This window comes from Carassius auratus, chromosome 17, assembly GCF_003368295.1.
Source record: "Carassius auratus strain Wakin chromosome 17, ASM336829v1, whole genome shotgun sequence".
NCBI lineage: Eukaryota > Metazoa > Chordata > Actinopteri > Cypriniformes > Cyprinidae > Carassius > Carassius auratus.
Window position 1 is genome coordinate 20,903,108 of NC_039259.1, and position 12,026 is coordinate 20,915,133.

General features: G+C 33.8%; 2 protein-coding genes across 2 annotated transcripts; both read right to left on the reverse strand.

Moving 5' to 3' along the window:
- Nucleotides 1-654: 654 nt before the first annotated feature.
- On the reverse strand, nucleotides 655-4,678 carry LOC113117586 (extracellular calcium-sensing receptor). Its single transcript, XM_026286364.1, has 6 exons — nucleotides 4,439-4,678; nucleotides 3,795-4,083; nucleotides 2,860-3,615; nucleotides 2,525-2,752; nucleotides 2,147-2,270; nucleotides 655-1,960 (listed from the first exon to the last, which is right to left on the reverse strand). Exons 1-6 carry the CDS (start codon nucleotides 4,645-4,647, stop codon nucleotides 1,047-1,049), a joined length of 2,520 nt encoding a protein of 839 aa, XP_026142149.1. The 5' UTR covers nucleotides 4,648-4,678; the 3' UTR covers nucleotides 655-1,046.
- A 3,616-nt stretch (nucleotides 4,679-8,294) lies between these two features.
- Nucleotides 8,295-9,336, reverse strand: LOC113117587 (extracellular calcium-sensing receptor). Its single transcript, XM_026286365.1, has one exon. The coding sequence runs from the start codon at nucleotides 9,325-9,327 to the stop codon at nucleotides 8,377-8,379; it is 951 nt and encodes a 316-aa protein (XP_026142150.1). The 5' UTR covers nucleotides 9,328-9,336; the 3' UTR covers nucleotides 8,295-8,376.
- Between the last annotated feature and the right edge of the window lie 2,690 nt (nucleotides 9,337-12,026).

The window sequence follows — 12,026 nt, forward strand, 5'->3', positions numbered from 1 at the left end:
TCTGTTCCGATCAAAACATTAAACAGGTTCTCCCCACCAGATTCTATTGTACGGAACGTGAATATAGAGACACCAGCCACCATAGTCAAATGTTTACCGGGAGCCAGAGCGCCTGACATCTTGGCATATTTAAAAGTGCTGGCTAATGCTAAATGTAAATACAGTAAGATTGTTATTCATGCCGGCACTAATGATGTTCGACTTCGCCAATCGGAGATCACTAAAAATAACATTAAAGAGGTGTGTGAACTTGCAAGCATGATGTCAGACACTGTAATATGCTCTGGTCCCCTCCCTGCTTACCGTGGTGACGAGATGCATAGGAGATTGTCATCACTCAATGGCTGGAGGTCTAAGTGGTGCTGCAGAATAATATAGGTTTCATAGGCAATTGGACGAGCTTTTGGGGCAGACCTGACCTGTTGAAAAGAGATGGTCTTCATCCCTCCTGGGGTGGTTGCTTCTTTTCAACCAGAACTGATACTCAAAATATGTCTGCTACAACCGCTACCGTAGAATTAAAGAAATGTCCTTGTTTAATTATTTAATGTACTGTCCTGTGGCAGTTTGAAACTTTTAGGGTATTTCTTGTGCAACAAAACTGCAGACAAATAATAAAAGTGTTTTTTTTCTTTTTTAATTATTATCTATTTATTTTTTTTTATTTTTAAATCAAACTCAAAAGCAAATTAGCCTGAAACATTCAGGATATTGCAATTTAATCAAACTCACTGGCAGCAAAATTATTATGTCAGGGCACTGTTGTAATACAGTGTTACAATACATATAACATTTATACAGAACTTTTAATTTTACATGTTGTTGAGCTAGCAGATGTAGAACTATCAGCATTTCAACAACTTATGCTGTTTATGTAGCACAACCTTAACATCTATACATCTTTCAAATTTTAGCATTTATGAAATGTATGAATGCTTGTTGATATAACTTTTTTAATCAGTTTATATTTCTTTCTGTCAATCACACATATATTTTGTTTTTGACTAAATAAAACATTTAAATATTGCAATATAGACCTGCATTTCTCAATAGGACTGACATGTTGTTTTTCCCATTACATGTTGTTTTGTATTTTGGTCAGATTTTAACAGAATAATATAACATTTAGGTGCAAATATGCAGAATAATAAACCAAAACTTGAGGCTAAAATGGCAAATATCTCCACAGCTACAGTAAATTTTCCAGGAGAACTGACATAAGCTGGTATAAAAGTAATCCATACAGCACAGAATATCAGCATGCTGAATGTGATGAATTTGGCTTCATTGAAGTTATCAGGAAGTGTGCGAGCAAGGAAAGCCAAAATGAAGCACAAGACAGCCAGTAGGCCAACATAACCCAGCACAGCCCAGAAACCCAAGGTAGAACCGAGACTGCACTCAATAATGATCTTTTCCTTATAATATTTCATATTTTTGTGAGGATATGGGGGTGATATTGTTAGCCAAAGCAAACAGATAAGAACCTGTATAAGTGTAAAAGCAAGAACACTGAATCGTTGTTGTGCAGGCCCAAACCATTTCATGACATTACTTCCTGGAAGTGTAGCCTTGAAGGCCATTAACACCACCATTGTTTTACCCAGAATACAGGAGATACAGAGAACAAAAGTAATCCCAAATGCTGTGTGACGCAACATACAGGACCACTCAGTGGGCCGACCAATGAAAGTAAGAGAACAGAGGAAACAAAGAGACAGTGAGAAGAGAAGCAAGAAGCTCAGCTCTGAGTTGTTGGCTTTTACTATGGGGGTGTTCTTCTTACTGTAAAACAGGATAGCCACTAGTACAGTTAATCCTACTCCAAACAGTGAGAAAAAAACTAGCACTATACCCATAATTTCTGTGAATGACAGAAACTCTACAGCCTTTAAAACACATTTATTTTTCTCAGCATTAGGCCAGTATTCACCTGGACACTGCTTGCAGTTAATTGAATCTGGAAAGGAAGTTATGATTACTATAGTTAGATTACTATAGATTACTATAGTTAGTTAATTAAAAAATTAATTAATTAATTAATTAAGTCCTTTGATAAGAAACCGAATCCTTAATAGTAAAAAAAGATAGCAAAATGAGCAACTAACCAGTTTTTTATGGAACAGTGAGATGGACTGACGATTACCTGTCTCATTACTGATTTCTCCTTCTGCACATGGAATACAGTCATAACAGCAGACAGGTCTTCCTTTCTGTGCAGCTTTCCTAGTGCCTGGAGGACAGCTCTCACTGCACACAGATCTTGGCTTCTAAATGGAAAATTACATTATTCATTAATATTTATACTTTGCAAATTAACATACATTTTTCAGTTATGAAGTGCAGAATATAGCTTATTCTAAATATCATGTCTTCTATAAAGGTCACAACAATTATTAATTTATTATTATTATTATTATTATTGTTGTTGTTGTTGTTGTTGTTGTTGTTGTTTTTTTTTTTTTTTTTAAATGAGATTATGTTCACCATGAAAACCCCGTAGTACAAACAGATTGCCATTTACCTCCAGCTGTCCTCCAGCCCAAATAACGTTTTCAGTTTTAAGCATAAAGCTTTGATCAGGTGGTAGTGAGGTGTCAAAGTAACCCACTGGTTTGAATTGGAGTGATCTATTTGAGTCCTGCTGCCAGTTTACAACTTCATAGTGGGCTACTGCACCACCAGTGCTGTCAAACCACACATGATCTCCAAACTTGACGGTGAAATTTACTTTTTTCAAAGCTTCAACCACCTAGTGAAAAAAAAGTTTTAGTGCATTATCATTGAGGCTATTGTCATATTGTCTATTTCTGTTGTTTGTTTACTTATTTGTTTATATATACATAAATACACACATACATGTTTTGGTTGTATTGTCAGGCTTTTCTCACAACCTGTTTGCTCTTTGCAATTCAACAGACTGTGTAAGGAATGAGCCACAGCATAAACTGCTTTGTAGACATTACTTGCATATCTTTGTTCAGGCACATCTTCATTGTAGTTTTTTAATGTAAGTAGATCTTGATAACTGCTGCAGATTAATGCGTGTTGTGAGGAATTCCCCTCTGTTTTTGAGCATGGAAGAGCTGTTTCCCAAAATGATTTAATAACATAATCTGAAAACCCTTCAATATTGATTTTTCTAAATGCAAACCCCAGTGACCCTCCTAACACAAGAAAGCTGTTTGGAGTGATTAAGCTCTTTGCAGTTATCCATCCCTCCCCTCCGATCAGTTGGAAGCCTGTAATATTCTGAATATTAAGCTGCTCAATAAGTAAGTCCATCTCAATGAGTGAAACAAATGCAACAATCACTTTTGCTGTGCTTTTTTTAATTGTCTCTACCACTTTTTTAAGTTTTTCTGGCTCAGTTCTGTAGAATTTCACTGAGTACTCCACACAAATCTCCTCCTTCTGAGCTGTATTGAGAAATATGGACATGACATTGTTTCCATAGTCATTGTCACTGTTCACAGCTCCCACCCAAGACCAGCCTAAGTGCTTGACTATGTATGCAAGTGCCCTGCCTTGGTGGTAATCACTAGCAATTGTCCTGAAGAATGAAGGGTATTTTTTTCTATTACTGAGACATTCACATGAAGCTGAGTGACTAATCTGAGAGATAGAGAGGGGGAAAAAATAAAATATATATATAAATAACAAATCTATTACTGAGACATTCACATGAAGCTGAGTGACTAATCTGAGAGATAGAGAGGGGGAAAAAATAATATATATATATAAATAACAGTTATCAGTGAGGTGATTGGTGGTTTGGTGGTACTACTCCTTACCACTGGAATTTTAAATGGTCCTGTAGTTCTGGACAGAATTACTGTAGCAGAAGACTCTGTTTCTCCTATAATAGCATGTATAGGAGATTGTCCATTGCATTTGTATTCTGCTGCAAGCTCCTGACCATTCATCAATCCCATAGTTGCACTCATAGCAGACTGTCTTGAACCACAGGTATCATAGATCCGGTATCCAATAGAAATATTTGGAAGCAAGCTTTCACTTCTGTTAATTTCTTCAATAGCAAAAATCATAATTTGAGCCATACGAAAATCTCTTAAATTCACACTGTGAAAACATTAAACAGTAATGATTCATAGCAACTAAAGAGACATAACAATATGTTAGAAAAGTAAACACTATTATTTGTATTCAGCTTTATATATATATATATATATATATATATATATATATATATATATATATATATATATATATATATATATACATATATATATATATATATATATATATATATATATATATATATATATATATATACACACACATGATATTTTAGATTTTAGTTTTAATAGTTTACTGTTATAAAATAAATGTTAAAATATAAAGCATTTTTACTTTGAAAGTGTGTTTGTTTGTTTAAAAAAACATGATCTGATCTAATGCTTTCAATGTAACAAACCTGGAGCATGATAGAAGCTGAGGTTTTTGTGCAAAATCAAATGGAGGTAATGTTTCTTTACTGCGTATTGCAAAAAGTGCTCCAATCATTATTTCTCCATCCTTGGAAAGCAGTGGGTGCTTAGGGTATCCCATCATTCTGCAAAGAGTGTTTCCAGCCTTGGTAGGAAGCTGATGGAAAAGCAGTAATATATAAAGAAAGAGAGGCATTCTAAATATTAAGCTCAACTGTGGTTGACAAATGTAAATAACCTGATACAGTATCTGCATTTTTATATATGTAATTAATACGGATGAATGATTGTGTATGGAGCCAATGACCTCACAGCATTTCATTTATGAAATGCATAGATCCTCCACAAAATATATAAACTTTTTTTTTTTTTTTTTGTGACTCTGGAGAAAAAGCATGTTCTGCCATACTAGGTGTAAAGTGCTTTAACCCTTATGAACATAAAATCAGTTGTAGGTTTAGAAATTTGTGCATGCAATGAAGTGCTTACTTTATATCTCTGGTTAAGAAATGCATCTGGCTTTTCTCTTTCTGTGCATGTAAGGCATTAAAGTTTAACTATATATATATATATATATATATATATATATATATATAGATAGATAGATAGATATAGATAGATAGATAGATAGATAGATAGATAGATAGATAGATAGATACATATAAACTTAAAGCATCACAATTAGACCAGTGAAATGATTCAAGAAAATGCGTCAAAACACTTTTTTTTTCTCATTTTTTATTTATTTATTCCATGTCAACTTTTATGTAATTTCACATACAATTTGGTTGTCATCCTTGAAAGTAGTTTTCTTTAAACATTAAAAGTGTCACTCGATCTGTATACTTCTACTTATGGTACATCAGTTTTCTTTGCCCATGTCTTACACCCAATACCACAGCCATTCTTGTACTTGCTATAGTTATTTTATGTATTGATTATTCTAACATACTCATATTTTGGTTACCTCTCAAACCCCATAAACTTTAGTTGGTTTTAAGATTCAGCACACATAATAACTATAACTTATTCCACTGAGCATATTGCTCCTGTCCTTTATCAGTTACATTAGCTTCCTGGAAAATATTGTGTAGAGTATAATGTTCTGCTTTTTATTTTGGAAGCTCTGCACAACCTTCTGCACCTTCATATCGTCATACCTTCAAACCATACTATTGTTTAATTACTTGCAATTAATGGTGCGGACAGTCTGCCTGAAAAAATTCTGATTTGTTTGCAGTCTGAACATAGTCAGATCTTCCTCATACTTTATGTCTCTCTAGGTATGCGTTCTCTTTGTTTAAATCTGTTTAATGGGGTCCAGAGCATTCAGCTGTGCTGATCCATCTCTGGAACTCTCTTCCACTATTTGCACATTTAAGTCATTGACTTCTTACTTTTGTCTTCTTACTGTTGACTTTGTGTCTTAAAACTCATCTTTTTAAATGAGCTTTTCCAGATTCATTTTATTTTATGGATCGCATTAATGTTGAATGGATGTTGCTTTGGTTCTATTGCTGTCTTGTATTTTGAGTGTTTAGAAAAGTGACTCTAAAAAAAATATTATTGGTATTGTTGTTGATGATAATATTAATGTATGAATGTGAACCAGTCATGAATATTCAACAGCAGTTTATTTGTTGACATTATTAAAGCTGTCGTTCCCAGCATGATTTCCATTAAATTTGATTACAAAATATAAGTGTTATTATGTAGTTTTTAGGATTTCTGACCATTTAACTCTGGTCCTCTGCGTTTAAGAGTCGCATTTGCCTCCTTTGTGGTCAAAAGTGAACGAAGCCTTGAATTTTAAGCCTGTTTTTTTCCAGGAAAATCAATGTTATACATTTTTGTTCAATAATATTTTTTTATTAATATTTATGATTTTGAGGGAAATTGTATGATTTAAATATATAGATATTTGTATTTCTCTTTTAAATTAAATTAAAAATTAAATTATGCATTTAGCAGAAGCTTTTATCCAAAGCGACTTACAGTGCAATCAGGCTATCAGTTTTTACATATCATGTGTTCCCAGGGAATCAAACCCCCAACCTTGTGCTTGATAGCGCAATGCTCTACCAATTGAGCTACAGGAACTTTTTTATTTGCTTATATTTAATACATGCAATAATTCACATTAAAATAGAGTGAATGCATTTAAAATACATTTTTTTGAAGTGAGAATTTGACCATCTGGAGTCATTAAAAAAATTAAAAAACTTGTGTAATGTTGAGTAACCTCTTGTATTAGCACCCTGTATAGATATCTACAGAGGCTTTTGGATTCCCATTGTTTTTTTTAGACATAATTTCTTCATTTTTTTTTTGGTTTTGCATTTAGATATCTACACATTCTAAAAGACTGCCTTTTGTCAAGGTTTAGATATTTTTGGATAGATAGGTATCAGGTTTCACATTATGATTATAGTCAAACATTAAAATCTTGTTAGAAAGGGAATGCATAGAAAGCATAATAAAAATAAAAAATGGAAAGTGATAATTCAAAACACTTTATACTTTATATATTTTTTTATTATTTATTTAATGTTTTATTCAATGTAATTCAATAAATGTTATTTCACATATTTTAAAATTTTGCTCTGTTTCATACTAATATGTGTGTGGGTGTCTATTTTGCTCTACTGATATTCTACAGAGTCACCCCTTGAGTCCTGTGCAATTTTTTTCTGACCAGTGGCTGATTTGTAGTTTGTACCACCAAAATATTCACTAAGTTTTCCCTTTTTTTCATATTTCACATTCAATTTGACCGTGAAGAAGTCAAGTGTGACTATTTTTTTGTTTTATTTTAACATATCCAAATCATATCCATTATTTTTTGTGTTTTGTGTTCAGATTGCTAATGTGACAAAAGTCACCAAGTGTAATCTCATTCCGATGAAGCTATGAATTTTAAAATTTCAAAATATAAAAAGTTTCAGTCAAAAATGACAGAAGAGGGCCAGAGGGTTCAATTACACTGGGTTACCACTGTGTTGAAAACTGGAGCTTTTTCTCAGGTAGAGAACAGCTGCATACAGAGGATGTTTATTTTTTTTTAACTAGCATTTACCATGTTAATACATGCTCATTAACAGTTTGCTCACTAGACCAAAAGTTTGGACACACCTTCTCATTCAAAGAGTTTTCTTTATTTTCATGACTATGAAAATTGTAGAGTCACACTGAAGGCAACAAGGGCTATTTGACCAAGAAGGAGAGTGATGGGGCGCTGCGCCAGATGACCTGGCCTCCACAGTCACCTGACCTGAACCCAATCGAGATGGTTTAGGGGTGAGCTGGACCGCAGACAGAAGGCAAAAGGGCCAACAAATGCTAAGCATCTCTCGGGGAACTCCTTCAAGACTTCAAGACACTTTTTTGTTATGTATATAATTCCATATATAATTCCACATGTGTTAATTCATAGTTTTGATGCCTTCAGTGTGAATCTACAATTTTCATAGTCATGAAAATAATATATATATAATTTAATCCTTTGAGGGCACCATATAAAACATTTTAAGACTGCTCAATTAGAACACTCAAAAAAAAAAAAAAAAAAACAACAACAACAAAAAAAAAACATTTATTCCATGTTACTTAAGGTTTTTTCTGACTTTTTTTGTGTTTCTTTTTTTCATGATATTCGTAAGGCACAATATTAAATAAGTATACCCCACTGAACAGCCAATTGCATCATGTGTTTTATTAATAATCTTTGCTGTTTAGAACAATTTCACCCCATGTTGTTAATGAGACTAATATGGTATATCTTTCATCTGGGTTTTAATTAAAGCGTTAATTATTTGTTTTTTGTTTTTCTATGTTTGTGAAATTTGCTCCCAGGTGAGCATTTGCATCTGTATGTTTTTTGTTTTGTTTTTTCTTCATGTGAATATAGACATGTTGTTTTAAATTATCAGTATGCCTGGAGGGCTAAGGACACAGATGCTGTTTTTCCTATCAAGTGTTGCTTTGTATTTTGTTCAGGCTTAAGCAAGATAATATAACATTTAGGTGCAAAAATGCAAAATAATAAACCAAAGCTTGAAGATAGAATAGCAAATATCTCAACAGCTACAGTAAATTTTCCAGGGGAACTGACATAAGCTGGAATAAACGTGATCCATACAGCACAGAATATAAGCATACTGAATGTGATGAATTTGGCTTCATTGAATTTATCAGGCAGTGTGCGAGCCAGAAAAGCGAGAATGAAGCACAAGAAAGCCAGAAGGCTAATGTAAGTGAGTACAGCCCAGAAACCTATAGTAGAACCCAGACTGCACTCAAGAATGATCTTTTCCTTATAATATTTCATATTTTTGTAAGGAAATGGGGGAGATATTGTTAGCCAAAGCACACAGATAATAACCTGTATAAGTGTAAAAGCAAGAACACTGAGTCGTTGTTGTGCAGGTCCAAACCATTTCATGATATTATTTCCTGGAAGTGTAGCCTTGAAGGCCATTAACACCACTATTGTTTTCCCCAGAACACAGGAGATACAGAGAACAAAAGTTATCCCAAATGCGGTGTGACACAACATACAGGACCACTCAGTGGGCCTACCAATGAAAGTAAGTGAACAGAGGAAACACAGAGTCAATGAGAAGAGCAGCAGGAAGCTCAGTTCTGAGTTGTTTGCTTTTACCATGGGGGTGTCCTTCTTGTTGTAAAATAGGATGGCCACCAGCAGAGTTAATCCTACTCCAAACAGTGAGAAAAAGACTAGCACTACTCCCATAATTTCTGTGAATGACAGAAACTCTACAGCCTTCAAAACACATTTATTTTTCTCAGCATTAGACCAGTATTCCCATGGACACGGCTTGCAGTTAATTGAATCTGGAAAGGAATTTGTGATCATTATAGCTAGAGTCCCTCCCAAAAAATAATAATAATTCCTTTGATAAGAAACTGCATCGTTAAAAGTTAAAGGGGGGGGGGGGGGGGTATTTGGCATGGGGAAAAAGATCTGAAGATTACCTGTCTCATTACTGATTTCTCCTTCTGCACATGGAATACAGTCATAACAACAGAAAGGTCTTCCTTTCTGTGCAGCCTTCCTAGTGCCTGGAGGACAGCTCTCACTGCAAGCAGACCTTGGTTTCTACATGGGGGAAAAATGCATAATAATAATAATAATAAAAAAATACTGTACATAATTCATTGTGTACAGAAGCATAAATGTGTAACAGGAGACTTAATTTAGTTTTTAAATACTATATTGTCCTCAAAATCAAACTTTTTATATTATGTTGCTTTGATTTAAACAAATACAAGGACAAAAAAGGATATTGCCATTTACCTCCAGGTGTCCTCCAGCCCAGATTATATTTTCAACATTAAGGTGTAAATTCTGGTAAGTAGGCAATGAGGCATCATAGTATCCCACTGATTTAAATTGGTATGTTCCATCTGAGTCCTGCTGCCAGTTCACAACTTCATACAGGGCCACTACGCCACCAGTACTGTCAAACCACACACGATCGCCTGTCTTTATAGCAAAATTAATCTTTTTCAGAGTCTCAACCACCTAGAGGAAAAATGTCATTTAGACACATTATTCCCTCTTTTTATCCAATTGTAGTTCATCTTTATTGTATATTTTACCTGCTGTGGTTGTATTGGCAGGCCTTTCTCACAACCTTCTTGTTTTATGCACTTAAGTAGACTGTGTAGTGAATGAGCCACAGCATAAACTGCTTTGTAGACATTGCTTGAATATCTGTGTTCAGTAACATCTTCATTGTAATTTTTCAGCGCAAGCAGTTCCTCATATCTGCTGCAACTTAATGCATATTTAGAATAATTCCCCTCACTCTTTGAGCATGGAAAAGCTGTGTCCCAGAATGGTTTCATTGCGTATTCTGCAAACCCTTCAATGTTAATTTTTTTCATTGCAAACCCCAGTGACCCTTCCATTGCATGCAAACTTTTTGGCGTGAAATATGTATTTGCAGTTATCCACGGCTCCACACCGATCATTTGAAAGCCTGTTATATTCTGAATACTTAGTTGCTCAATAAGTAAACCCATCTCAACAAATGAAATAAATGCAACAATCACTTTTGCCGTGCCTTTTTTTATAGTGTCTACCACTTTTTTTAGTTTTTCTGTCTCTGTTCGGTAGAATTTTACAGAGTACTCCACACAAATCCCCTCTTCTTGGACTGTTTTCAGAAATATGGCCATTCCATTATTTCCATAGTCATTGTCACTGTTCACAGCTCCCACCCAAGACCAACCAAAGTGCTTGACTATGGATGCAAGTGCTCTGCTCTGATGATAATCACTAGAAATTGTCCTGAAGAACGAAGGGTAATTTTTCCTGTTACTGAGACATTCACAAGATGATGAGTGACTTATCTGAAAAAAAAAGTACATTATATATATATATATATATATATATATATATATATAATGAGGTATATATGAGGTGATATAGTCATCAGCATGGTGTTTATGTCAAAAGGTTTATTGTTACTGCTCTTTACCACTGGAATCTTAAAAGGTCCTGTTGTTCTGGACAGAATTACTGTGGCAGAAGTCTCTGATTCTCCTATAATAGCATGTAAAGGAGAATGTCCATTGCAAATGTTTCCTGGTCCAAAGTCTTGACTATTCATCAGTCCCATTGTTGCAGTCATGGTAGACAGTCTTGAACCACATGTGTCATAAATTATGTAGCCAATAGAAATATTTGGGAGCAAAATTTCATTTTTATTAATCTCCTGAATGGCAAAGATCATAGTTTGAGCCAGCCGGAAATCTCTCAGATTCACACTGTGGAAGCATAAAACCAGTAAATAGCAACTCAATTATTAAAGATGCATACAGTAAGATAAATAATCATATTTATTTTTGTTTCCATATATTGGTTTTTATATTTATGGATTCATTTTTATGAATAATAATTTTTATTCAGTTTTTATAAAAGACTTAATCTTCTTTGTTTTTCACACAATTATAAACATATCAAACCTGGAGCATGATAGAGGCTGAGGTTTTTGAGTAAACTCAAATGAAGGTAATGTTTCTTTTCTGTGGATTGCAAAAATTCCTCCAATAGTTACGTCTCCATCCTTGGAAAATAGAGGGTAATTAGGGTCTCCCATTATTCGACAAATAGTGTTTTCCACCTTAGTATGAAGGTGATGGAAAAGCAGGACTGTGTAAAGAAAGAGAAGCATCCCAAAGTTTGAGCACAAATGCACATGACAAGTGCAAATGAGCTGATACAAAATTTGCAATTTTATAGACATAATTAATATGGATGAATGATTTTTAACCGTAGTCAATTACCTCATAGGGTAACCAATAGTCAAGTCAAGCAGAAGTGGATAGACCAGTCAAGTAAAAACATGTTTTGTTTTTAAACTTTCAGAAAGAAGTAAATTGTGAATATTTTTATATTAATTTGTTGCTGGTTGATATTTAGACTACCAAATATCCAATAAAGCCTTTATAAAACTGTGTTCTCCTTTTTTCAATGCATATATATATATATATATATATATATATATATATATATATATATATATATATATATATATATATATATAT

Excerpts from the sequence above, each read along its gene's own strand:
- LOC113117586 (XM_026286364.1), bottom strand. The coding sequence starts at position 4,647 with ATGCCTCTCTTTCTTTATATATTACTGCTTTTCCATCAGCTTCCTACC. Across the intron at positions 4,084-4,438 it reads CAGCTTCTATCATGCTCCAG|TGTGAATTTAAGAGATTTTC; the intron begins GTTTGTTACATT and ends ATGTTTTCACAG. Across the intron at positions 3,616-3,794 it reads GACCATTTAAAATTCCAGTG|ATTAGTCACTCAGCTTCATG; the intron begins GTAAGGAGTAGT and ends TCTATCTCTCAG.
- LOC113117587 (XM_026286365.1), bottom strand. The coding sequence starts at position 9,327 with ATGATCACAAATTCCTTTCCAGATTCAATTAACTGCAAGCCGTGTCCA.